At 35.5% G+C, this 24,973-nt stretch overlaps 2 protein-coding genes and 1 pseudogene across 2 annotated transcripts; all 3 read right to left on the reverse strand.

The window, feature by feature from the left end:
* Positions 1 to 940: 940 nt before the first annotated feature.
* LOC100675073 (olfactory receptor 8K3-like) lies at positions 941 to 2,076 on the reverse strand. Its single transcript, XM_003423446.3, has one exon. It carries the CDS (start codon positions 1,927 to 1,929, stop codon positions 943 to 945), a length of 987 nt encoding a protein of 328 aa, XP_003423494.2. The 5' UTR covers positions 1,930 to 2,076; the 3' UTR covers positions 941 to 942.
* Positions 2,077 to 8,053: 5,977 nt separating this feature from the next.
* On the reverse strand, positions 8,054 to 9,148 carry LOC100675352 (olfactory receptor 8K3-like). Its single transcript, XM_003423447.3, has one exon. The coding sequence runs from the start codon at positions 9,071 to 9,073 to the stop codon at positions 8,054 to 8,056; it is 1,020 nt and encodes a 339-aa protein (XP_003423495.2). The 5' UTR covers positions 9,074 to 9,148.
* Positions 9,149 to 14,700: 5,552 nt separating this feature from the next.
* Positions 14,701 to 15,847, reverse strand: LOC100675636 (olfactory receptor 8K3-like; annotated as a pseudogene).
* Positions 15,848 to 24,973: the final 9,126 nt, after the last annotated feature.

The following is a 24,973-nucleotide window of genomic DNA, read 5'->3' on the forward strand; positions in this document are numbered from 1 at the left end:
GTCTCTACATACATGGAAATATATTGTATCCCTCCTTGTACAGGCCTCTTATACAAGGATATATAATTAGAAAATGACTTCTAAATAAGGGTAATTATTGTTTTCTGGAGAGATAAGGGTAACATTTTATGAGACAAAACACACAATCAGGAAGCAATATCAATCCAGGACAGAAAAAATGAAAACTTCTGGAAACTTCTATGGCTGGCCTCAGTAAATTTATCTTAACTGATACAGCCACTGACACAGACAAAATGGGCTGCTTTGGACAAAAACCAGATACTGAGATGATCCTCTTGAACATAATAATTTTATTTTGTTACACTTTATATTAATATGACAATATAATAATAACAAATAGTAACAAAGTAAACATGTTCTAAGGGTTCACATATGAAAGTAAAGACACTGATGATGAAAGAGGAATTTCAAGGTTGAGAGAGCAGACATTTGAGCAAAGTCAGATGGCTGGGTATTTCGTATCATCCCACTGCACTGAGCCTTCTTCCAATCAGAATGAGCCACACCAGGGCAGAGAATGAGAAATAAAACAGAAGGTGTGCATGTGCAGTCATATATACACACACACACACACATACTTTCTACATTTTTTTTCCTACTAGTTGAGGAAAACACCAGATACTTGGAACTCTTCCTGTATCTACTACAATTTCACTGTCCTACTCAATATATTCACTAATCTTCTTTTATTTTTGAAAAATCTATCACCCTCTAGCACATTCTAAGAAGCTATAAAATTTCTTAATTATTACGCTTATAGTGCATCATTCCTGCTCAAGGAATGCAATACTTTTTACTGTTCTGTTTATTAATCTACTTATAGCTCTTAGTAGAGTGGTAGAAGGCAAGGTAGAAATATATGTTTAGCTAATCTGTGCATTTGTGCTTGCTATCCCCTCTGGAGGCACACAGAAAAAAAGTTTAAAGCCCATGACATAATTTATGAATCATATAATATAGTAACCTTTGAGAAAATAAATTGCATAGTTGTCCTAAAGTCCTATGTAAGGCATATTTTACATCTTTATTCCTCAAACTATAGATCAAGGGATTCAACATGGGAACAACCAAGGTATAAAATATGGAAGCCACTTTATTAGTGTCAAAGGAATGACTGGATTTGGGCTGCACGTACATGAAGATTAAAGTCCCATAGAACATTACCACCACAGTCAGGTGGGATCCACAGGTGGAGAAAGTCTTTCGCCTGCCCTCAGCTGAGTTCATCCTGAGAATGGCTACAATGATCAGTATGTAAGAAACAAGAACTGTTAGGAGGGATGACATCAAATCAAAAGCTGCTAAGGCAAGAATGATTAACTTGATTTCAAGTGTGTTTGAGCAGAGCAAAGATACCAAGGGAAGACCATCACAGTAGAAATGCCTGATGACACTGTAGCCACAGAAGGATAAATTAAAAATCTTTATGGTGACCAGAAGAGAAACAAATGTGCTGTAGAGATAGGTGATTGAAACCAATACCCAACACGCCCTCTGTGACATGATGACTGTGTAGAGCAGAGGGTTACAGATGGCCACATAGCGGTCATAGGACATTGCTGACAGAATGAAAAATTCACTAGTTATAAACATAATAAAGAAAGCTAGCTGCATAGCACAAAAATAATAGGAGATTGTGTTTTCATTGACCACAAAATTGACTAGCATTTTGGGTCCCACGGCTGTTGAATAACCAAGATCAATGACAGCCAGGTGTCTGAGAAAAAAGTACATGGGAGTTTGTAGCTTGGAGTCCATCTTGGTGAGGATGATGATGCCCATGTTGCCCACCACTGAGATCATGTAGATGATGAGGAACAGCCCAAACAATGGCGCCTGCAGCTCTGTGAGGTCTGTGATTCCCGTCAGAATGAATTCATTGAGCACTGTTAGATTATGTTTGTCCATCTAGAAACCTATTGTTGAAAGAGACATGAGCATCATCAATAGCTTTTATGTAGTATCATCTGGTAGGTTTTCAGTATACAAAGCCAGTATATATAATGTAAATTCAAAGTTTTCATTTTAGGATATTTGAATACATATACAACTTCCACAAATTTTGCACACATGTATACATAAATACGTGTTAAGTAGATTGGTTGATACATTGGTAGATGAAACAAAAATGAATAATATGTTAAATATTTACATGTAAGGTACATGGATATTTATTGTACTCTTCTTAAAACTTTTGCCTTTTTCATATACCTAAAAAAATGCATCTAAACATTTTGCATTCTCTGTTTCAAAACATTACATCATGAAAACTCATGACTATAGATGGTCCAGGATGGAACAGTCAGCATACTAGACAGATTTTGGATTTATATGTATATACATGAATATACATATATATACACATATATATGATTGATGACAATTGGGATTATTTGTCTTTATACATGAAAACATCCCTAGAGATTTATGTATACAGATGCAACCTCTGCTATACCTCCATTTGTAGTATATACAAAGAGTTATTTTGGGCTAATAACATGTGTTATGTGAACCTATTTATTCCCACGTGAAAAATCACATGCCAACACTTTCTTGTAGGGTTGTTAGGAAGGATGAATGAGAATTAAGTTCTTCCATGTGTCTATGATACTTGAAAATAAAATAGTGTGTGCCTGGGAGTATTTATCTATCTGTCTGTCTTTCTGTCTATCTATCTATCATCATCATCTATCTTTTTTGGATCTAGACAGTAGTTACTTGAAATTGTTTTTATTTTTGTTAATTGTTTTGATTTTTAAGGTATTTATATGTAAATTCTTCTGGACTGTGGCTTAAGTTCTTTGTTACCATATTCATGATGAATAGGTTCATTAAGATGTTATCCTTGTAACTGACCCCAGCCCCATAGTCCATAACACCCATTCTATGACTAAAGTGTCTAACAGTGCCATTCTTTAGATTACTTTCTTTTTTGGTCTACTTAAAATGCTTTCTCCTGCAATTGGGCATTTATATTGTAATTGACACATTCTAAGCTTTTTCTAACAAATCAGGTATATATTTTTTTCTCACAAAGAAACCTAGGCTATGTGAGGAAATCTGAACAAACAATGAAAAATCGATGTCATAAACTCCCTCTTGTAAAAAAGAATCCTCTACTTTTTATGAAAAAAAGTTTAAAAAATCACTATATGACACAATAGCATAGGAGAAAAAGGAATTATACTGGTTATGACATATATGTGAATTATTGCAAGTTACTTATGATCTTTTTGAACATGAACTATGTCCCATTAAACATTGGGACTCCTATGTGCCGTGAGATATCACAGATAAATTTCAGTATAGTCTTTAAAAAATGTATCTGAGTATACTAGAGATGTTTTAAAATACAAGAATAGTCCTGCTGGTTGATATAACAGAACTGTAGCTTTAAAACATCATGATCATCACTACTTCATAAGTATGTATATGCATCTGCCTACCTACCAATCAATCAATCTATACATCATCTATCTATCTACTTTTCTGTTTATCGATCTACATATCTATTTATCTATCCATCTTGTATCTATTCCTGAATACCATGAGCAGAGCAATCTCTGAGTAGACTATTAGCAAACAAATGCAGAAATTAAATTTCATAGCATTAAATTATATTATAAAAGTGAGTACATGAAATCCACATTCATCTCACACAAAACATATCAAGAACTCAATCAAATTTCTTAATATTTTCCCACCTATGGAATTGACTCGAAGGCACTGGGTTACTGTGTATGAAAAGTGGAGCCTCAAAAATGTCACTAAAACATTCCAGCTATTAGTAAAACATGGCACTACAAAAAAAAAAAAAAATCTACCTTTTTCCTGTAATGAATCTGTTTTAACATCCCACGCACTTCTTAACATGGCATAGTGGGAACGGTTTATAGCATTCTCTCGGCCTTTAAGCCTCTCCCTGAGGAGATACCAAGCAATGTGTTAATTACTTCTGAAGCACTTGAAAGCTTAACAAAACATCTACAGTGTCTGTTAATTTTCTAAACAATTTGAATTCACCAGGGATTTAGTTTCTTTTACACACGTTTATTCATTTATTCTCAGTCAACGTTCAATTTGTCCCACCAAGGGATCTGGATTAAAATATTTTACTTTTAGGACAGACCACTTGATATTCCCCCATTTCAGTAATGTTTTTACATGGAATAAAATTAATACATTTCATACATATGATATACTGTTTCTTTGTTTTTTTTTTCTCTCTATATATATTTACTTCAGGGACAGATATTAGTCAATCCAACTCCTCCTCTTATTGGAAATTGTCTCTTTAAGACTTCTCTTTATTTTATTTTATTAGATTAATATATTCTGTTTTATTGGCATGACTCAAAAAGAAAAGCAACAACTGCAAAAATCTAATAATAATCAGAACATGGAATGTAAAAAGTATGAACCTTAGAAATTAGAAATCTTAAAAAATGAAATGGAACATGTAAAGATGGATATCCTAGGTCTAAGTGAGTTGAAATGCACTGGTATATTGGTCTGTTTTGAACCGGACAATCATATGGTATACTATGCCAGAAATGACAAGTCGAAGAGGAATGGCTTCGCACTCATTGTCAAAACAAAACATTTCAAGATCTATCCTGAAGTACAATAATGTCACTGATAGGATAATATCCATATGCCTACAAGGAATACCAGTTAATACTACTATTATTCAAATTCACACACCCAATACTAATTCAAAGATGAGGAAATTGAAAATTTCACCAACTTACGAAGTCTGAATCTCATCAAATTTACAGTTGATACGCAATAATAATTGTTGTTGTTGTTAGGTGATATCGATTCGGTTCTGACTCATAGCAACCCTGTGTACAACAGAAGTAAACACTGCCAGGTCCTGTGCCATCCTCACAATTGTTGCTATGCTTGAGCCCATTGTTCCAGCCACTGTGTCAATCCCTTTTGTTGAGGGTCTTCCTCTTTTTCGCTGACCCTCTACTTTACCAAGCATGATGTCCTTCTCCAGGGACTGGTCCCTCCTGATATAATGTCCAAATTTGTGAATTAAAAGTCTTGCAATTGTTGCTTCTAGTAAGCATTTTGGTTCTACCTCTTCCAAGATAGATTTTTTTCCTTTCTTCTGGCAGGCCATTGCATATTCTGTATTCTTCATCAACACCATTACTCAAAGGCATCAACTCTTCCTGGGCCTTCTTTTTTTTTTTTTAATTCTTGTTGTGCTTCAAGTAAAAGTTTACAAATCAAGTCAGTCTTTCACACAAAAACTTGTATACACTTTGCTACATACTCCCAATTACTCTCCCTGTAATGAGACAGCCCGCTCTCTCCCTCCACTTTCTCTTTTCGTGTCCATTTCACCAGCTTCCAACCCCCTCTACCCTCTCATCTCCCCTCCAGGCAGGAGATGCCAGCCTAGTCTTAAGTGTTCACTTGATCCAAGAAGCTCACTCCTCACCAGCATCCCTCTCCAACCCATTGTCCAGTCCATGGGGCCAAGTGAAAACACTACGGCTTGGGCCAGGCACACCTTAGTCCTTAAAGTGACCTATTTGCTTTTTTAACAGTTTAAATTTGCTGCAGATTTTCCCATTGTAAACTGTCATTTGATTCCTTTACTGCTGTTTCCGTGGGTTTTCATTGTGGATTCAAGTATAATGAAATCCTTGAAGGCGTCAATCTTTTTGTTTTCTTTAAGTTGAGGTTTTATCCATGCTGAACGCTGTGGTCTTTGATCTTCATCGGTAAGTACTTCAGGTCCTCTTTACTTTCAGCAAACAAAATTGTGTCATCTGCATTTTGCATTTGTTAATGAGTCTTCCTGCACTCTTGATGCCTTGTTCTTTTTCATGTAGTCCAGCTTCTTAGAATATTTCTGGCCGTACAGACGGAATAAGTATGGTGAAAAGATACAACCCTAGCACACGCCTTGCTTGACTTTAAACCATGTAGTATCTCCTTTTTCTGCTTAAATGCCTCTTGGTCTAAGTAAAAGTTCCTCATGAGCACAATAATTAAGTGTTCTAGAATTCCCACTTTTTGCAGTGTTACCTGCAATTCATTATGATGCACACAGTCAAATGCCTTTGCATAGTCAATAAAATGCAGGTAAACATCTTTCTGGTATTCTCTGCTTTCAGCCGTGATCCATGCGATATCAGCAATGATATCCCTTTTTCCACATCCTCTTCTGAATATGGCTTGAATTTCTGGCAGTTTCCTGTCAATGTACTGTGGCAACTGCTTTTGAATGATCTTCTGCAAAATTTTCCTTGTGTGTGACAATAATGACATTGCACAATAATTTCCACTCTCTGTAAATATTATCTTTAGTGTTAGTTTGGTCAAAATTTTATCACAATACGGGGCTTTTTTTTTTTCTACGTGTATTTATATGGCATTGCTTTTCAATTCTAATTTGTTATTATGGTGAATGTCAGTAACTGATATTTAAAAAACAACCATACATTCTTGGCTAAGACCTAATTGGGTATATTAGTACCTTTACCTATTGCAAGACTCAGTTCTCAATTATATTCTTCACGTTTTTCATATATATGCTCTGTTATTTTCTTTTCTTTTAATGTTTTCAACTATATTTGATATCAGGGTAAAGCTATCCTCGTATAGAAAATGGCAATATTCCCTCCTCTTCAGTTTTCTGGAAGAATTTGTGTAGTAATGGATAATTTTTTTTCCCTAAATGTTTAATAGAATTACTCAATCAAACTACTTGGAGCTGATCTTGAGATGGAGACTATTTTAAATTTCCATTTTTGTATCCTCTTCAGCAGTGATTTTTTTTTTTTCTCTCATGTGTTTTCTAATCTCTACATAGGTGGAAATTTATCATATACCCTCCTCATATGGTCTTAACTTAAAATTCAAATTGCATTTTTTTTAATAGACAATCTTAATGTATCTAAAATCTACTTAATTTTTTTCTGATTAAGAAATTTTTGAAGGTTTAAAGAATAAGGATAAGAAAATGTAGATGGAAAATTCATAGGAATATGGAATAACTATGTCCAGAAACCATGGCAAATATGTAAAAAGCTACATATCGCACCTCACTCACCAGAAACACAGCATAGTCCAAACCTTGGGATTATCTCCTTTTTGCTTCTTCCAAATAGAATAATCAAACTGATGAATTCAAACAATAGATCCTGATCAAAATATAGTACCCACTCATATTAACCAAATTTGAGGAAATTCAGCCAAACAAAAACAAGGCAAGGAATCCAAGTCATCATAAAATAAACTTCTTATGCAAGGATACTTAAACAATTAGAAAATGTCTTCTGAAAAAAAAAAAAAATTTTTTTCTAAACAAGAGTATTGTTTTCTAAAGAGATAAAGATAACAATTTAGGAATCATTACCAATCTGGTAGAGGAAAAAAAAATGTTAAGAACCTGGAAACTTCTGTGGCTGACATCAATAAATTTATTTAACTGGTATATCCACTGATATAGACAAAATGGGTTGATTTAGACAAAACCAGATGATGAGCTGATCCTTTTGAACATAATAGCTTTATTTTTTACTGTTTTTATTAGTATTAGAATATAAATAATACAAAAATAATAACAAGGTAAATAGACTCTAAGGGCTCAAATATGAAAGTAAAGGCATTGGTGATGAAAGAGAGGAATTTCAGGATTTAGGAAATGGATGTTTTAGCCAATTCAGATGAATGAGTAGTTCTTCAAAACATCCCACTGCACTGTTGAGCCTTCTTCAAATTAGCATTAGCCACCTTGGGGCAGAGTACAAGCACTAAAACAGAAGGTGTGCAGGTCTGCGCAGATACACACACTCACTATTCTTCTTTTTCTTTTGAAATCTATTGGCCCCTAACACATTCACTATACTATAAAATTTCTTAGTTATACATGTAATGCATCTCTCCTGCATAAGGAAGGCAACAATTTTTACTGTTTTATTTATTAATCTGTTTACAGCTCTTAGAAGACTGACTGGTAGACAGCAATATAGAATCATAGGGTGAACTTATCTGTGCTTTTGTACGGCTATCCCCTCCCGAGGCACACAGAAAAGTGTTTAAAGTCCATAATATAATGTGTATGAATGACATGGTATAGTGACCTTTGAGAAAATATGTTACATAATACTCTTAACATCCTATGTAAGGCATATTTCACATCTTTATTTCTCAAACTATAAATCAAGGGATTCAACATAGGGGTGACCAGGGTGTAAAATATGGAAGCCATTTTATCAGTATTAAAGGAGTGACTGGACTTGGGCTGCACATACATAAAGCTTAAAGTCCCATAGAACACTACCACCACAGTCAGGTGGGATCCACAGGTGGAGAGAGCCTTGTGCCTACCCTCAGCTGAGTTCATCCTGAGAATGGCTGCAAGAACGAAGAGGTAGGAAACAAGAACAATTAGGAGTGATGAAATAAAATCAAAAGCTGCTAAAATGAGAGTGATCGATTCGATTTCATGTGTATTTGAACAGAGCAAAGATAACAAGGGGAGACCGTCACAGTAAAAATGCCTGATGACATTGTAGCCACAGAAGGATAAATTAAATATCTTTATGGTGATGAGAAGAGAAACAAATGTGCTATAGAGATAAGTGATTGCAACCAGCACCTGACACACCCTTTGTGACATGATGACTGTGTAGAGCAGAGGGTTACAAATGGCCACATAGTGGTCATAGGACATTGCTGACAGAATGAATAGTTCACTAGTTATGAACACAATAAAGAAAGCTAGCTGTGTAGCACAAAAATAATAGGAGATTGTGTTCTCATCCACAACAAAATTTACCAACATTTTTGGTCCCACGGCTGTTGAATAACCAAGATCAGTGATAGCCAGGTGTCTGAGAAAAAAGTACATGGGAGTTTGTAGCTTGGAGTCCATCTTGGTGAGGATGACGATGCCCAAGTTTCCCACCACTGAGATCATGTAGATGATGAGGAACAGCCCGAACAATGGCGCCTGCAGCTCTGGGCGGTCTGTGATTCCCGTCAGAATGAACTCATTCAGCGCTGTTAGATTGTGTTTGTCCATCTTGGTCTGTCAGGAAACCTTCTCTGGATAGAGACATCAGCATAGTCAGTAGCTTTTATGTATTTTTTATCTGGTAGATTTTTAGTGTACAAAGCCAGCATGAATGATATAAATCCAAATTTTCCATTTTGGGATATTCAAATACACACCTACCTCTGACTAATTTTACACACACATATAACCGTATGCATATTAGACAAATTGATGAATGCATTGATAGAGAGGAAACAAAAATTAATAAAATGTTAAACCTTTAGGTGTTAGTTACATGGGTGTTTGTTGTACTTATCTTAAAACCTTTGTCATTTTAATATACCTAAAAAAAATTGAAGACATATTTTGGACCGTCTACTTCAAAATTTTACCTTATGAGAACCCATGATTATAGATGGTTCATGATGAAACAGTCAACATACTAGACAGTTTTTGGACAGAGATATAATTGATCACAGTGGGAAGTATTTGTCTTTTTACAAGAAAATATTCCTAGAGCTATACGTATTTTTTTTTATATGTATATAGATGTTTTATAGCCTCTGTTATGCCTACATTTGTAATGTCTATAAAGTGGTACATTGGGCAAGTAACATAGGAATCTGTTTATTCCCATCTGAAAAATCATATTCCAACATTTTCTTGCAGGGTTACTAGGAAACATCAATGAAAATTAAATGCTTCACTGTGTCTATGATACCTGAAAATAACTCTAAAATAGTGTGTATCTAGTACTATTTGTCCATCTATCTATCTCTCCATCTATTTCTCCATCTATCTCTAACTACCTATCGATCTGTTGATCTATCATCTATCTATCATCTTTCTACATACCCACCTACCTATCATCTATTTAATCATCTATGTACCTATCTACCATCGATCATCTGTCAGTCTGTCTGTCTATATATCTACCTACCTATTTACCTATCTATCATCTATCTTCCTATCTATCTACCTACCTACCATCTATCTCTCTATCCATCTATCTATCTATCTATCTATCTATCTATCTATCTATCTATCTATCTACCTACCTACCTACCTATCTATCTATCTATCTATCTATCTATCATCTATCATTTATCTATCATCTGTCTATCATCTATCTATCATCTACCTACCTACCTACCTACCTGTCTGTCTATCACCTATCTATCTATCTATCTATCTATCTATCTATCTATCTATCTATCTATCTATCTATCTATCTATCTATCTATCTACCTCTCTATCTATCTACCTCTCTATCTATCTCTCTATCTATCATCTCTCTCTCTCTATCATCTATCTATCTATCATCTATCTATCTATCTTCTATCTATCTATCATCTGTCTACCTATCTGTCTACCTACCTACCTACCTATCTATCATCTATCAACTATCAGTCTATCTTTCTATGTAACTTGCATATATCTATTCCTGAATACTATGAGCAGAGCAGCCTCTGAGTAAACTATTAGCAAACCAATGCAGAAATTAAAATCCGTATCATTAAATTATAAAAGTGAATGCATGAAATCCACGCTTATCTCATAATAACTTGTCAGGAATAATGGTGGAAAGCAGGCAGAATTGAATCAAAACTCTTCATAAGTTGATGTGGCTTTGAAATCGATTAAAAGTGGTACCTTGAAAATATTATTAAAACATTCTAGGTATTAGTACAAAATAGCACCACATTAAAAATTCTACCTTTTACCTGTAATGAATCTGTTTTGACACCCCATGAGCTTCTCAACATGGCATAGTAGGAACAACTTATAGCATTCTCTCAGCCCTTAAGTCTCTCCCTGAGGAGATACCAAACAATGTGTTAATTAAGTCTGAAGCACTTGAAAGCTTAACAAAATGTCTAGGGTGTCTGTTAATTTTCTAAACTACTTGTATTCACCACGGAGTAAGTTTCTTTTAGATACATTTGTTCACTTTTTCTCAGCTAACTTTCGATTTGTTCAATCCATGGATCTGGATTAAAATATTTTTCCTTTAGGACAGGCCATCCAAAATTCCTCCATTTCCATAATGTTCTCAAACAGAATAAAATTAGTACATTTCCTGTATACGATATACCGTTTCTTTTGTTTTTTCTGTATTTTCTTTCTTTTTTGATCTCAGGGCAGATATCAGTTACTCCAATTTCTTTTATCGCAAATTTCTGTTTAAGACTTCTCTCATTTTATTAGATTTTATTTTACTTTTCCCATTTTGGCCAATTTCCATTCCAACTATTCTTTCCCAACTGGATACATACTCTGCTGTGTTTTATCTATGACATACAACATCAACATACCCTTATAAAAGTGTAGTATTTTGTGTGTATGTGTTTTACTCCACTCATCTTATTCGTGCTGTCTTAATGTTTCATTTTTCAGTCATTTCAATGATTGGTAATCTATCCGTGTTGTGACGCACACAGACATATACATATTTCTCTGCTTCTTGCCTTGTAATAATACATGAGTTGGAATCAGCTCAACATCAACTAAACAACAAAAACAACATGCAAGTAATATTCTACTTTTCTGTTTTGCCAATGGTATATATTTCGTTTGTCTTCAACTCCCTAGCTAGCCTGAACATCATTACAATGTACAGCCTTGAGCATGTCTCTTCTTTCCACAGCTGTTAAAAATTGTCTACATGGTATATGTCAAGTATATATACATATATTCATACACACACACACATCATTGAAATATCTCTGTAAGATGAGACATAACATCCCTAATAATTTTGCTAAACAATTAAAATTTCTTGCAGAAATATATACTTCCTCCATTAAATGCATAATATTTCCTAGAGTCTCATGTCCTTGATTATGTGATTGTTAATTGGACATTAATTGTAAGCAATATAGATTTCATCTATTATGCTACTGTCTCCTTTTCCTATTCCAGTTGTACATGGACCATCATTCATATATATATTACCTGTGAGCCAATTTCTACTCTTGGTTTTTTCCCCTGCTTCTGGTCATTGGGATCAATTTCTTGGTACGTATGGTGATAACCCCAAAGGTTTTCTAATGTCCCTCTTTAATCCCTTTCTCCTGACCCTCCCTGCCCCATTTTCAGCCCTGTTCAGCGATTGATGTGCTTTCTGTCATGATCTATTTGTTTGCATTTTTAAAGAATGTTATATAAACATATCCTGTATACTCTTTTTTAGTCTGGCTTATTTCAGTCACCATATTTACTTTAAGATTCGCCCATGCTTGTGCATGTGCTAACAGTTCGTTTCTCACATTGTTTGTGCTTTGTTTTCGTTGTTGAGGTGGACTCAATTGCATGGAGATACCACGATTTGTTTACCTCTTCTCTCCTGAATGAACACGTGCATTGCTTTCATGTTTTAGCTATGATTAATAAAGGCCCTGTGAACATTTGTTTACAAGTCTTTGTAAGGGCAGTGCTTTCATTTCTCTTAGGTAAATGCATAGAAGTGAGATGCCAGGATTGTATGGTAGAGGTAAGTTTAACTTTTTAAGAAACTTCAACACTGCTTTCCAAATTAGTTGTTCTATTTTACAGCAAGGCGGATTGACACAGTGGCTGCAACAATGGGCTCAGGCATAAAAACCATAGTAAGGATGGTGCAGGACCGGGCAGTGTATCATTCTGCTGTGCGTAGGGTCACTATGAGTCAGAACTGACTCAACAACAACAACAACAACATTTTACTTTCCCAGTGGTTAAATGTTCAGCTGCTAACCAAAAGGTCAGCTGTTCAAACCCACCCAGAGGCTCTGTAGGAGAAAAGATCTAGTGATCTCTCTGATTAAGATTACAGCCTTGAAAATCCTATGAGACAGTTCTACCCTGTCCTATAGGGGCGCTATGAATCAGAAACAACTCAGTGGGAATGGTTTTTGGTTTTGGTGTCATTTATTTATGTTACAGTTTCCTCCATGTGACTACGAAATTAGCCTTTCTAATATGTTTTTTTTATGTATGTACTGATAACTCTTTGAGGTCTAAATTAAATTTGAAGTGATATTTCATCAAGGTTTCTTTTCATAAGTTTATTTGCTATTTCTTATTCTTTGGTGAAGTGTCTGTTCAAATCTTTTGCCCATTTTTTGAGATTGTTTTTCTTATTATTGAGTTTGAGATTACTTTATATAATGTGAATACTTATCCTTCAACCATCATTGTACAATGGTTAGGAGCTCGGCTCCTAACTGGAAGGTCAGTGATTCAAACCCACCAGTGGCTCCGTAGGAGGAAAATACCTGGAGATCTGCTCCCATAATGATTACAGCCTAGGAAGCCTTATGGGTCAGTTCTACTATGTTCTATAAGGTCAATATGAGACAAAATGGTCTCAAGAGCATACAATAACAACATACTGTTACAGATATAACATTTGAAATATTTTCTCCAAGTCTATGGCTCGTCTTTTAATTTTTAAAGACTGTATTTTAAAGAGCAGTAGTTTTAAATTTTGATGTAGCTGAATACAATAAATTTTAATTTTGTGGATTTTGCTTTAGAGTTATATATATGAAACATTTTCAAACCAAATGTAACAAAATTTCCTGTTGTTTTATATCCCTTTCTAAAAGTTTCAAAATTTTATGTTTTATATTTAAACTATCATGCACTTTGAGTTAATTCTTGCATATAGTATGAGTTATAGAACCATACTCATTAATTTGTATATAATATCTAATTGTTCTACCACCATTTGTTGAATGACTATACTGTGTCCACTGATTTATCTTTGAACTTTTGTGAAAAAATGAGTTGTTCAAATATGTGTGGGTGTATTTTTGAAATCTTGAAAATGTGTCATTAACCTATTTGCTAATTTTTATGCCAATCACACTTTGTCTTGATTACCATAGTTTATAATGTCTTGAAATCAGTTTTTTTTTGTCATCCATCTTTGGTCTCTCTTCAAGTTTCATTCAGGTATACTAAGTCCTCTGCATTCCATTACAGATTTTGGGTTGTTTGTCAATTTACACACACACACACACACACAAAGTCAGTTGGATTTTCATTGGGATTTCATTGACTCTATAAATACACTTGGGGAAATTTGACGTCTTAACAATATCAAGTCTTCTGCCTCATAAGCATAGCTTATCTCTCTGTTTATTTATGTCTTTATTTCACAGTATTTCCTAGTTTTTAATGTAAACACCCAGGACAGTCTTTCCCCAGATACCTACATGGCCCACTCACTCGACTTTTCAAGGGTTTGATTAAATGTCATCTCCTCACAGAGTTACCCTAAAGATCTTCATTAAAATATTAACCCTCATCTGCCTACTGGCCCTATTTCATTTTTAAATAACTCACTACCTTCTATTGTACAATACAATCCACTTGTCATTATGTCTATTTTCTTCATCCTCCTACAGAAATGTAAGCCTTATGAAGTGAGAGATATTCATTGTTTGATTTAAAATATTTATTTATTAAATATAATGAGTCCATTGACATAATATTTACCAGTCATCTTTTTTGTCAGCAGATTTAATAGTGAATAGAATATACAGAGCCCCTGGCTTCATAAAGATAGATGTTCAGTGAAAGAAACATATAAAAGAGCTATGTGTAAGAATATGTAGGAATGTACCTTGTAGGGATGTACCTAATCTAGACTTAAAACCAAATATAAGTTGATACCTGAAGTATAAGCAGGAGTTAGCCATCTCTAGGTAATAAATTCTGGTTTTAAAATAAGGAAGAAATTTCTATATACCTATTTTAGCACTAATTTATTCTATTCCTCCCATGGAGGTAAACAGTACAAGGCTAAAGGAAAATCAGATGTAGTATATATTACCTGTAATTTTTCTTATCGTATCCTACAGTTCATTTTAAGTAGAATATTTGAACATATTTTCCTTGTTCTGTGTACAGTATTTTTCACTTCTTTGTTCCTCAAACTATAGATGATGGGATTTAACATAGGTATCACCAGAGTGTAAAAGACAGAGGCCATTTTATCATTATCAAAGGAATGGCTAGATTTGGGATGCACATACACAAAGAATAGAGTCCCACAGAACACAACTACCACCGTCAGGTGAGATCCACAGGTAGGGAATGCCTTGAGCCTATCCTCTGCAGAGCTCATCCTGAAGATGGCAGCAATGATCAGCGTGTAGGACACAAGGATTAAAAGAGATGAAATCAAATTAAAAGCTGAAAAAAAAAAAAGACAAGTATTATTAATTTAATTTCCTGTATGTTTGAGCAGATCAAAGAAATCAAGGGCAAACTATCACAGTAGAAATGCCTGATGACATTATAGCCACAAAACGATGAAATAAAAATTTTTATGGTCATCAGGAAGGACAAAAAGACACTGTAGAGATAAGGTATGACCACCAGCACCTGGCATACTCTTGGTGACATGGTGACTGTGTAAAGCAGAGGGTTACAGATGGCCACATGGCGATCATAGGCCATTGCTGACAGAATGAAAATTTCACTAATTATGAACATACTAAAGGAAGTGAGTTGCGTAGCACACCAATTATAAGAGATTGTATTTTGTTCTATGATAATGTTTGCTAGCCTTTTAGGTCCAACAGCTGTTGAATAACCAAGATCAGTGAAAGCCAAATGTCTGAGGAAAAAGTACATGGGTGTATGTAGCCTGGAGTCTATCTTGGTGAGGATAATTAAGCCCAGGCTACTCACCATGGAGACCATGTGAACAATGAGGAGGATCCCAAATAACGGGGCCTGCAGCTCAGGGCGATCTGTGATTCCCAGTAGAATAAATTCATTCAGCACCGTTAGATTGTAATTGTTCATCCAGGCCACTCAGGAAACTTATATGAGGAAAAAAATATTAAAATAATTATTAACTTTCATGAGTTATTAGTGAAATATATATATATATACACACACATATGCATAAGATCAATCCAAATTCTAATTTCAGACTTTTGATATAAATCCTCCCTCTAACCCTTAAGGTTGGAAACCCTGGTAGTGTAGTGGTTAAGAGCTACCACTGCTCATCAAAAGGTCAGCAATTTGAATCCAACAGGCGCTCCTTGGAAACTCCATGGGACAGTTCTACTCTGTTCTATAGGGTCACTATGAGTCAGAATAGACTCGATGGCAATGTTTTTTTTTCTTAACCTTGAAGGTAGAGAAAATGGAACTATCTTTTTGTAAAATGAAAACATTAACACACAGAGTAAACTAGGAAATTATGTCACACAAGTAGAGAACATCAATAAAGAGATAGATATTGTAGAAAGGAAGAAGAGTAGAGGAGGAATGACTACTTAGTTGGTATCAGTTCCTTTTTGGGGTGAAGAAAATGTTCTGAAACTAGATAATAGTGATGGTTACATAATATATTGGTTGTATTTAATTTCACTGAATTGTACATTTTAAAATATTTGCAATTTGCCCAATGCAATGCCTCTTTTGATTTCTTGATTGCTGCTTCCATGGGTGCTGGTTGTGGAACCAAGTAAGATGAAATCCTTGACAACCTCAATCTTTTCTCCATTTATCATGATGTTTTTTATTGGTCAAGATGTGAAGATTTTTGTTTTCTTTATGTTGAAGTGTAATCCATACTGAAAGCTGTGGTCTTTGATCTTCATCAATAAGTGCTTCAAGTCCTCTTCATTTTCAGCAAGCAAGGTTGTGCCATCTGCATAACCCAGGTTGTCAATGAGTCTTTATCCAACCCTGATGCCCCTTTCTTCTTCATACAGCCCAATTTCTCGAATTATTTGCTCAGCATACAGGTTGAATAGGTATGGTGGAAAGATACAACCCTGATATACACCTTTCCTAACTTTAAACCATGCAGTATCCCCTGGTTCTGTCCAAACAACTCCTTCTTGATCCATGTTACAAGTTTCTCATGAGCACAATTAAGTGCTCCAGAATTCCCATTTTCTGCAATATTATCCACAATTTGTTATGATCCACACAGTCGAATACCTTTGCATAATCAATAAAACACAGGTAAACATCCTTCTGGTATTCTCTGCTTTCAGCCAGGATCCATCTGACATCAGCAATGATATCCCTGGTTCCACGTCTTCTTCTGAAAGCGGCCTGAATTTCTGGCAGTTCCCTGTCTATATACTGCAGCAGCTGTTTTTGAATGATCTTCAGCAAAATTTTGCTTGTGTGGGATATTAATGATATTGTTGTATAATTTCTGCACTTGGTTGGATGAACTTTCTTGGGAATAGGCATAAATATGGATCTCTTCTAGTCAACTGGCCAGGAAGCTGTCTTCCATATTTCTTGGCCTAGACGAGTGAGCACTTCCAGCACTGCATCTGTTTGTTGAAACATCTCAACTGATATTCTGTCATTTCCTGGACCCTTGTTTTTTGCCAATGCCTTCAGTGCAGCTTAGACTTCTTCCTTCAGTACCATCGGTTCCTGATCATATGCTACCACTTGAAATGGTTGAACATGACTAATTCTTTTTGGTATAATGACTCTGTGTATTCCTTCCATCTTCTTTTGATGCTTCCTGCATTGTCTAATATTTTCCAAATAGAATTCTTCAGTATTGCAACCCGAGGTTAGAATTTTTTCTTCATGTTCTTCCCTTTTCGTTTTCTACCTCCAAGTTTTTGCATGTTATTATAATAATTTACTTGTCTTCTCCATCCACCCTTTGAAGTCTTCTGTTCAGCTCTTTTACTTCATCATTTTTTTCCTTTTGCTTTAGTTACTTGAAGTTCAAGAGCAAGTCTCAAAGTTTCTTCTGACATTCATTTTGGCCTTTTCTTTTTATCCTGTCTTTTTAATGATCTCTTGCTTATTTCAAGTATGAAGTTCTTGATGTCATTCTACAACTTGTCTGGTCTTCAGTCATTAGTGTTCAACATTTCAAATCTATTCTTGAGATGGTCTCTAAATTCAGGTGAGATATACTCAAAGTGGTACATTGGCTCTCGTGGACTTTTTCTAATTTTCTTCAGTTACAGCTTGAACTTGCATCTGAGCAATTGGTGGTCTGATCTGCAGTTGGCTCCTGGCCTTGTTCTGACTGATGATATTGAGCTTTTTCATCTTCTCTTTCCACACATGTACAGTCGGTTTGATTTTTGAGTATTCCATCTGGCAAGTTCATGTGTATGGTCACCGTTCATGTTGGTGAAAAAAGGTATTTTCAATGCCGAAGTCATTGGTCTTACAAAATTCAACCATGCGATCTATGGCATCCTTTCTATCACGAAGACCATATTTTCCAACTACTATCCTTCTTCTTTGTTTCCAACTTTTTTATTCCAATCACCAGTAATTATCAGTGCATCCTGATTGCATGTTTAATCAATTTCAGACTGCAGAAGTTAGTAAAAATCTTCAATTTTTTCTTCTTTGGCCTTAGTGGTTGGTGTATAAATTTGAATAATAGTGGTATTAACTGGTCTTCCTGAAGGAGTGTCGATATTTTCCTGTCACTGACAGCACTGTACTTCAGGATAGATCTTGAAATGTTCTTTACGAGGATGAATGCAATGCCATTCCTCTTCAAGTTTTCATTCCTGACATAGTAGACCATATGATTGTCTGATTCAAAATGGCCAATACAAGCCCATTTCAGCTCACTAATCCCTAAGATATTGATGTTTATGTGTCCCGTTTCATTTTTCACAATTTCCAAATTTTCTAGATTCATACTTCATAATTCTGGGTTCCAATTATTAGTAGATGTTTGTAGCTGTTTATTCGCATTTTGAGTTGTGCCACATCAGCAAATGAAGGTCCTGAAAGCTTGACTCCATCTACATCATTAAGGTTGACTCTAATTTGAGGAGGTGGATCTTCCCCAGTGGTATTTTGAATGCCTTTCAAATTGAGGGGTTCATCTTCAGGCTCTGTATCAGAAAATGTTTCCTTGTTATTCATAAGGTTTTCATCGGCCAATTGTTTTCAAAAGTAGACTTCTTGGTCCTCCCAGTCTGTCTTAGCCTGGATACTCAGCTGAAATCTGTCCACATTGGTGATCCTGATGGTATTTGATTTCCAGTGGCATAGCTTCCGGCATCATAGCAACACACAGGTCCCCAGAGTATGACAAACTGACGGATGCATGGGGGAAAAACCATGTTAGTAAATACCAATTTCTCCATATATGAGGAAAGACATATGGCATTTCTCTCAAAGAACTGAAGAAACATCCCATAGGAAGGGCTTAGAATTACACTTACACTATTTGACCAGGCCTCTTGGAGAGATTGGAAAAGCTAAATAATTCTGCAGTGTTCCCCATCCCCCTGAAATGCAGCTTTCAACATTAAGATCCAGTAAACCAGTTGCCATCCAGTTAACTGCAGCTAATGGTGTCCCCACGTGTGAGAGTAGAACTGTGCTCTCTGTGGCTTTCAATGGCTAAATTTTCAGAAGTGGATCTCCAGAACTTTATCCCGAGATCCCTCTGGATGAATTTGAACCTCCAACCTTTCAGTTATCAGCCTAGCACATTAACCATTTTCACCACACATAACTTCCACCACTTGTTGTTATTGTTGTTAGGTGCCATCAAGTAGGTTCCAGCTCAGAGCTGCCCTACGCACAACAGAACGAAACACTGCCCAGTCCTGTGCCATCTTCACAATCGTTGTTATGCTTGAGCCTATTGTTGCAGCCACTGTGTCAATCCACCTCATTGAGGCTCTTGGTCTTTTCCACTGGCCCTGTACTTTGCCAAGTGATGCCCCTCTCCAGGGACTGATCCTTCCTGGCAACATGTCCAATGTATGCAAGACAAAGCTTTGCTCTCCTTGCTTCCAAGGAGCATCCTGGTTGTACTTTTTCCAAGACAGATCCGTTCATTCTTTTGCCAATCCATGGTATATTCAATAGGCTCCACCAACACCACAATTCAAAGGTGTCAATTCTTCTGTCTTCCTTATTCTTTGTCCAGCTTTCACATGCACATTATACGGTTGAAAATACCATGGCTTGGGTCAGGTGCACCTTAATCTTCAAGGTGACATCTTTGGTTTCCAACACTTTAAAGAGGCCCTTTCCAGCAGATTTACCCAATGCAATGTGTCATTTGATTTCTTGGCTGCTGCTTCCACAGCTGTTGATTGTTTATCCGAGTAAAATGAAATCCTTGACAACTTCAATCTTATCTCCACTTATCATGATGTTGCTCATTGGTCCAATTGTGAGAATTTTTATTTTTTATATGTTGAGGTGCAATCCATACTGAAGGCTGTGATCTTTGAACTTCCTTAGTAAGTGCTTCAAGCCTTTTTCACTTTCAGCCAGCAAGGTTGTGTCATCCGCATAACGCAGGTTGTTAATGAGTCTTCCTGCAATGGTGATGCCCCTTTCTTCTTCATATAGTGTAGCTTCTCAGATTATTTGTCCAACATACAGATTGAATAGGTACGGTGAAAGGATACAACCATGACGCATACCTTTTCTGTCCTTAAACCAATCAGTATCCCCTTGTTCTGTCTGAGGAATTCCCTCTTGATCTATGTAAAGGTTCCTCATGAGCACAATTAAGTGTTCTGGAATTCCCATTATTTGCAATGTGGTCAATAATTTGTTATGATCCACACAGTCAAATGCCTTTGCATAGTCAATAAAACACAGGTAAACATCCTTCTGGTATTCTCTGCTTTCAGCCAGGATCCATCTGACATCAGCAACGATATCCCTGGTTCCACGTCCTGTTCTGAAACCGGCCTTAATTTCTGGCAGTTCCCTGTCAATATACTGCTGCAGCCTTTTTTGGACGATCTTTAGCAAAATTTTGCTTGTGTGTGCTATTAATGGTAGTGTTCTATAATTTCCACATTCGGTTGGATCACCCTTCTTGGGAACAGGCATAAATATGGGTCCCTTCCAGTCAGTTGGCCAGGAAGCTGTCTTCCAAATTTCTTGGCCTAGACAAGTGAGCACCTTCACTTCTGCATCCATTTGTTAAAACATCTCAATTGATATTCCATCAATTCCTGGAGCCTTGTTTTTTGCCAATGCCTTCAGAGCAGCCTAGACTTCTTCCTTCAGTACAATTGGTTGCTGATCATATACTACCTCTTGAAATGGTTGAACATCAACCAGTACTTTTTGGTATAATAACTTTGTGTATTCCTTCTATGTTCTTTTGATGCTTCCTATGTCATTTAGTATTTTCCCCATAGAATCCTTCACTATTGCAACTTGAGGCTTGAATTTTTTCTTCAGTTCTTTCAGCTTGAGAAAACCCGAGTATGTTCTTCCTTTTTGGTTTTCTATCTCTACCTTTTTGTACATGTCATTATAATACTTTTTTTTCTCAAGCTATTCTTTGAAATCTTGTGCTCAGTTCTTTTACATTATCACTTCTTCATTTTGCTTTAGCTACTTGACATTCGAGACCAAGTTTCAGAGTCTCCTCTGACATCCATCTTGGTCTTTTCTTTCTTTCCTGTCTTATCAGTGACCTCTTTCTTCATGGATGATGTCCTTGATGTCATTCCACAACTCGTCTGGTCTTCGGTCACTAGTGATCAGTGCATCAAATCTATTCTTGAGATGGTCTCTAAATTCAGGTAGGATATAGTCAAGGTCATATTTTGGCTCTTGTGGACTTGCTCTGATTTTCTTCAGTTTCAGATTGAACTTGCATATGAGCAATTGGTGATCCGTTCCACAGTTGGCCCCTGGCCTTGTTCTGACTGATGATATTGAACTTTTCCATTGTCTCTTTCCACAGATGTAGTCAATTTGTTTCCTGAGTGTTACATCTGGTGAGGTCCATGTGTATAAAAAAAAAAAAAAAAAATAGCCCCCGTTTATGTTGGTGAAAACAAGGTATTTGCAATGAAGAAGTTGTGGGTCTTGCAAAATTCTGTCATTCAATCTCTGGCATTGTTTTATCACCAAGACCATCTTTTCCAACCACCAATCCTTCTTCTTTGTTTCCAACTTTTGCATTCCAATCACCTGTAATTGTCAGTACATCCTGATTGTAGGTTCAATCAATTTCAGACTTCAGCAGCTGACAAAAATCTTCCATTTCTTCATTTTTGGCCTTAATAGTTGGTGTGTAATTTTGAATAATAGTATTAACTTGTCTTCCTTGTAGGCATATGGGTATTATCCTATCACTGTCAGCGTTGTACTTTGGGATAGGTCTTGAAATGTTCTTTTTGATGATGAATGCAACACCATTCCTCTTCAAGTTGTCACTTCTGGCATAATAGACTATATGATTATCTGATTCAAAATGGCCAATACCAGTCCATTTCAGCTCACTAATGCCTAGGATACTGATGTTTATTTATTCCATTTCATTTTCCACCACTTAGGTACCAGAAAACCAAACCCATTGCCATTGTGGCAATGCTGACTCATAATGACCCTATAAGACAGAGTAAAACTGCCCTATAGGGTTTCCAAGGAGCAGCTGGTGGATTTTAACTGCCTTATCTATTTTGTTATCAGCCAAACTCTTAACTAACATGCCACCAAGAGTCCATGTAATACTAAGATTTAAAAAAAAAAGCCAGCTGCCATTGAGTAGATTCTGACTCATAGCAACCTTGTTAGACAGCGTAGAACTTTCCCATAGAGTTTCCAAGGAGTACCTAGTGGATTTGAACTGCTGACCATTTGATTAGGAGCTGTAGCTCTTAACAACTGCAAGATGGGGTTTCCAATACTAAGATAAAAAAAATAAGTCACCATAAATGTATTTGCACCAGAGATATCAATATATATATATATTTCTTGGGTGGCTCCTGTCTACCATTACTGAAAGTTTAGATCAAGGACCCAATAGATGAATCCTGATCAACCAGAGGAAAAACATGGGAAAGAATTTCAAACTTCTATGGAAACAAGATTTAATGGATCCATTGAGACTGATGGAACCCCCAAATCTAATGCCTGGAAATAATCTTGAAACCTTGTACGAAAATTACCCCATGAAGCCATAGTTCAATTAAACATCGATTTAATCCAATAATAAAGACAAAAAATTATCTGCATGAGAGTAAACTGATAACAGTTAATCTAAATCACAAATGAGAACTTTAAGTGGCAGAAAGCTTAAATTAATGGTGCTTTGGGTATAGAATGGTAACATAATGTGAAGTATGTAACCAGTGTCATTGAACTGTTCATATAAAAATTGTAAATGGGTATATGTTTGGTGTGTATTTGTCTAAAAAATTAAACTATTTAAAAAAGAAAAAATTAGATATTTCCATATATTTATTTAAATATCAGTAATTTTTGTGTGAGAGATAAGAGAAAGAACACCTGGAGCCACTATAAATAAGAGGAAAAAACAACACAATTTAAACATGCTAAAAAAAGAATTTTTTTTTTTATATAATGCTGCTTTTTAATTTTGCAAGGTTTGTTACTTTGTTAACTTGATCAAAATGGGTAAATGTGGAAAAGAATTTTAAATTTTTAATGGAATCCAGACTTTCTGGAGTGAAAGAAGCTGGATGAATCTCTGAAACTATTGTCCTGAGATAATCTTTCACCTTTAAAGCTTAAACCAAAATTATCCCCTGAAGTCTTCTTTGAACATAACAATAATTTAGCTTAACTAGTAAAGTATGTCTGCCTTGAGCATTGTGCTCTTTTAAAGAATTACCTAGGTGAAATCATATGGACAATAGGAGTTCTAAAGGTTAGATGAGAACCTTAGGGGCAGTGAATTTATGTTAATAGTGATTAAATTATTCAGAAAAAGATATCAAAAATGGTTGCACAGCTTGAAAAATATAGTTAATGTCACTAAATTTGACATGTAGAAATTGTTGAAATTATGTCTCTTTAGCTATGTATCTTTTCAAAAAAATAAAATAAATCATATCTGACCTACCAAGCTCCTGGCTTTTTCTTATACAGAATGCACCTCTTTTTCTCCCCTGTTCAATAGATGAACTTATCTGAGGTCAGTCACTCTTCACATATAATGGGACTGATTCTTTTCGGGTTGAACTATGGAAAAGAACATAATTTTTTTTCTTGTTAGAAAGTCACAAAATAGTCAATAGAGTAAACAAAACTCTTTATAATCTCAAAGGCACATCTTTAATATTCTTATCCTTGGATTGTTTTCACACTAGCCACATTGGAAATACTCGGCCAAAGAAGTGCAGGATTTCTCTCGTTGGATCTCAGGCCCTGTCACTTAAACATCTCTTCCTTTTTTTCTCATTGGGATTCTAAACATACTACTAAAGGTATCTGAAAAGTTCACATCTAGCCTCTTACAAAGGCACCTATATTTAGAATGTCAGTGTGTTAGTCAGTGGAATCTGACAGACCAGGAGACACCTGGCAAATGATGTGAAGTTGCAACCTGAAGCCAAATTTTAACTCATTACCTAAGTAAAATGAACTTTTGAAGAGGCATGGAGGATTCTCTAGCATATACGGACTTTGAGTTGACACAGTATTTTTAACACTGAGAAATTCAGTGGGGATTTTCAGTACATAAGTTCTTGCTCTTCAAAAATTTACACTTTAGGCAGGGAACTTATCCACATGTCTAAAATGTTACTATTCATTAGAATAAATTCAGCCCAAACCAGCTGTTTTGTGTCTAACTTTACAATATTTTAACTGATTTGTTCAGTTAAAAGAGTTTTCTATAAGAGATCTATTACTAAAATGTTATTTTCCTGTGAATTTTACCTTATTTGGTAAACATATGTATAAATGTGTGCATGTGTGTATATATATATACACACACACATACATACATGCATATAACATTTAATATATGTATCTTATACTTGTATATATATTATATATGTTCTGCCTTTATTCTGTTTACCAAATACTTGCCTTTTTCATCTAGTGTCAGTGTAATATTTTCCCATAACATAAAAACTTATGATACAATTTTGACAACTACTTTTCTACATCTAAATGTAGACTACATATACAATAAAACTTGCAAAAACTGGAAACTGAGTA

The sequence above is a fragment of the Loxodonta africana genome, chromosome 7 (genome assembly GCF_030014295.1).
Source record: "Loxodonta africana isolate mLoxAfr1 chromosome 7, mLoxAfr1.hap2, whole genome shotgun sequence".
NCBI classification, from domain to species: Eukaryota; Metazoa; Chordata; class Mammalia; order Proboscidea; family Elephantidae; genus Loxodonta; species Loxodonta africana.

Coding starts and splice junctions, on each gene's coding strand:
- LOC100675352 (XM_003423447.3), bottom strand. CDS start 9,073: ATGGACAAACACAATCTAACAGCGCTGAATGAGTTCATTCTGACGGGA.
- LOC100675073 (XM_003423446.3), bottom strand. CDS start 1,929: ATGGACAAACATAATCTAACAGTGCTCAATGAATTCATTCTGACGGGA.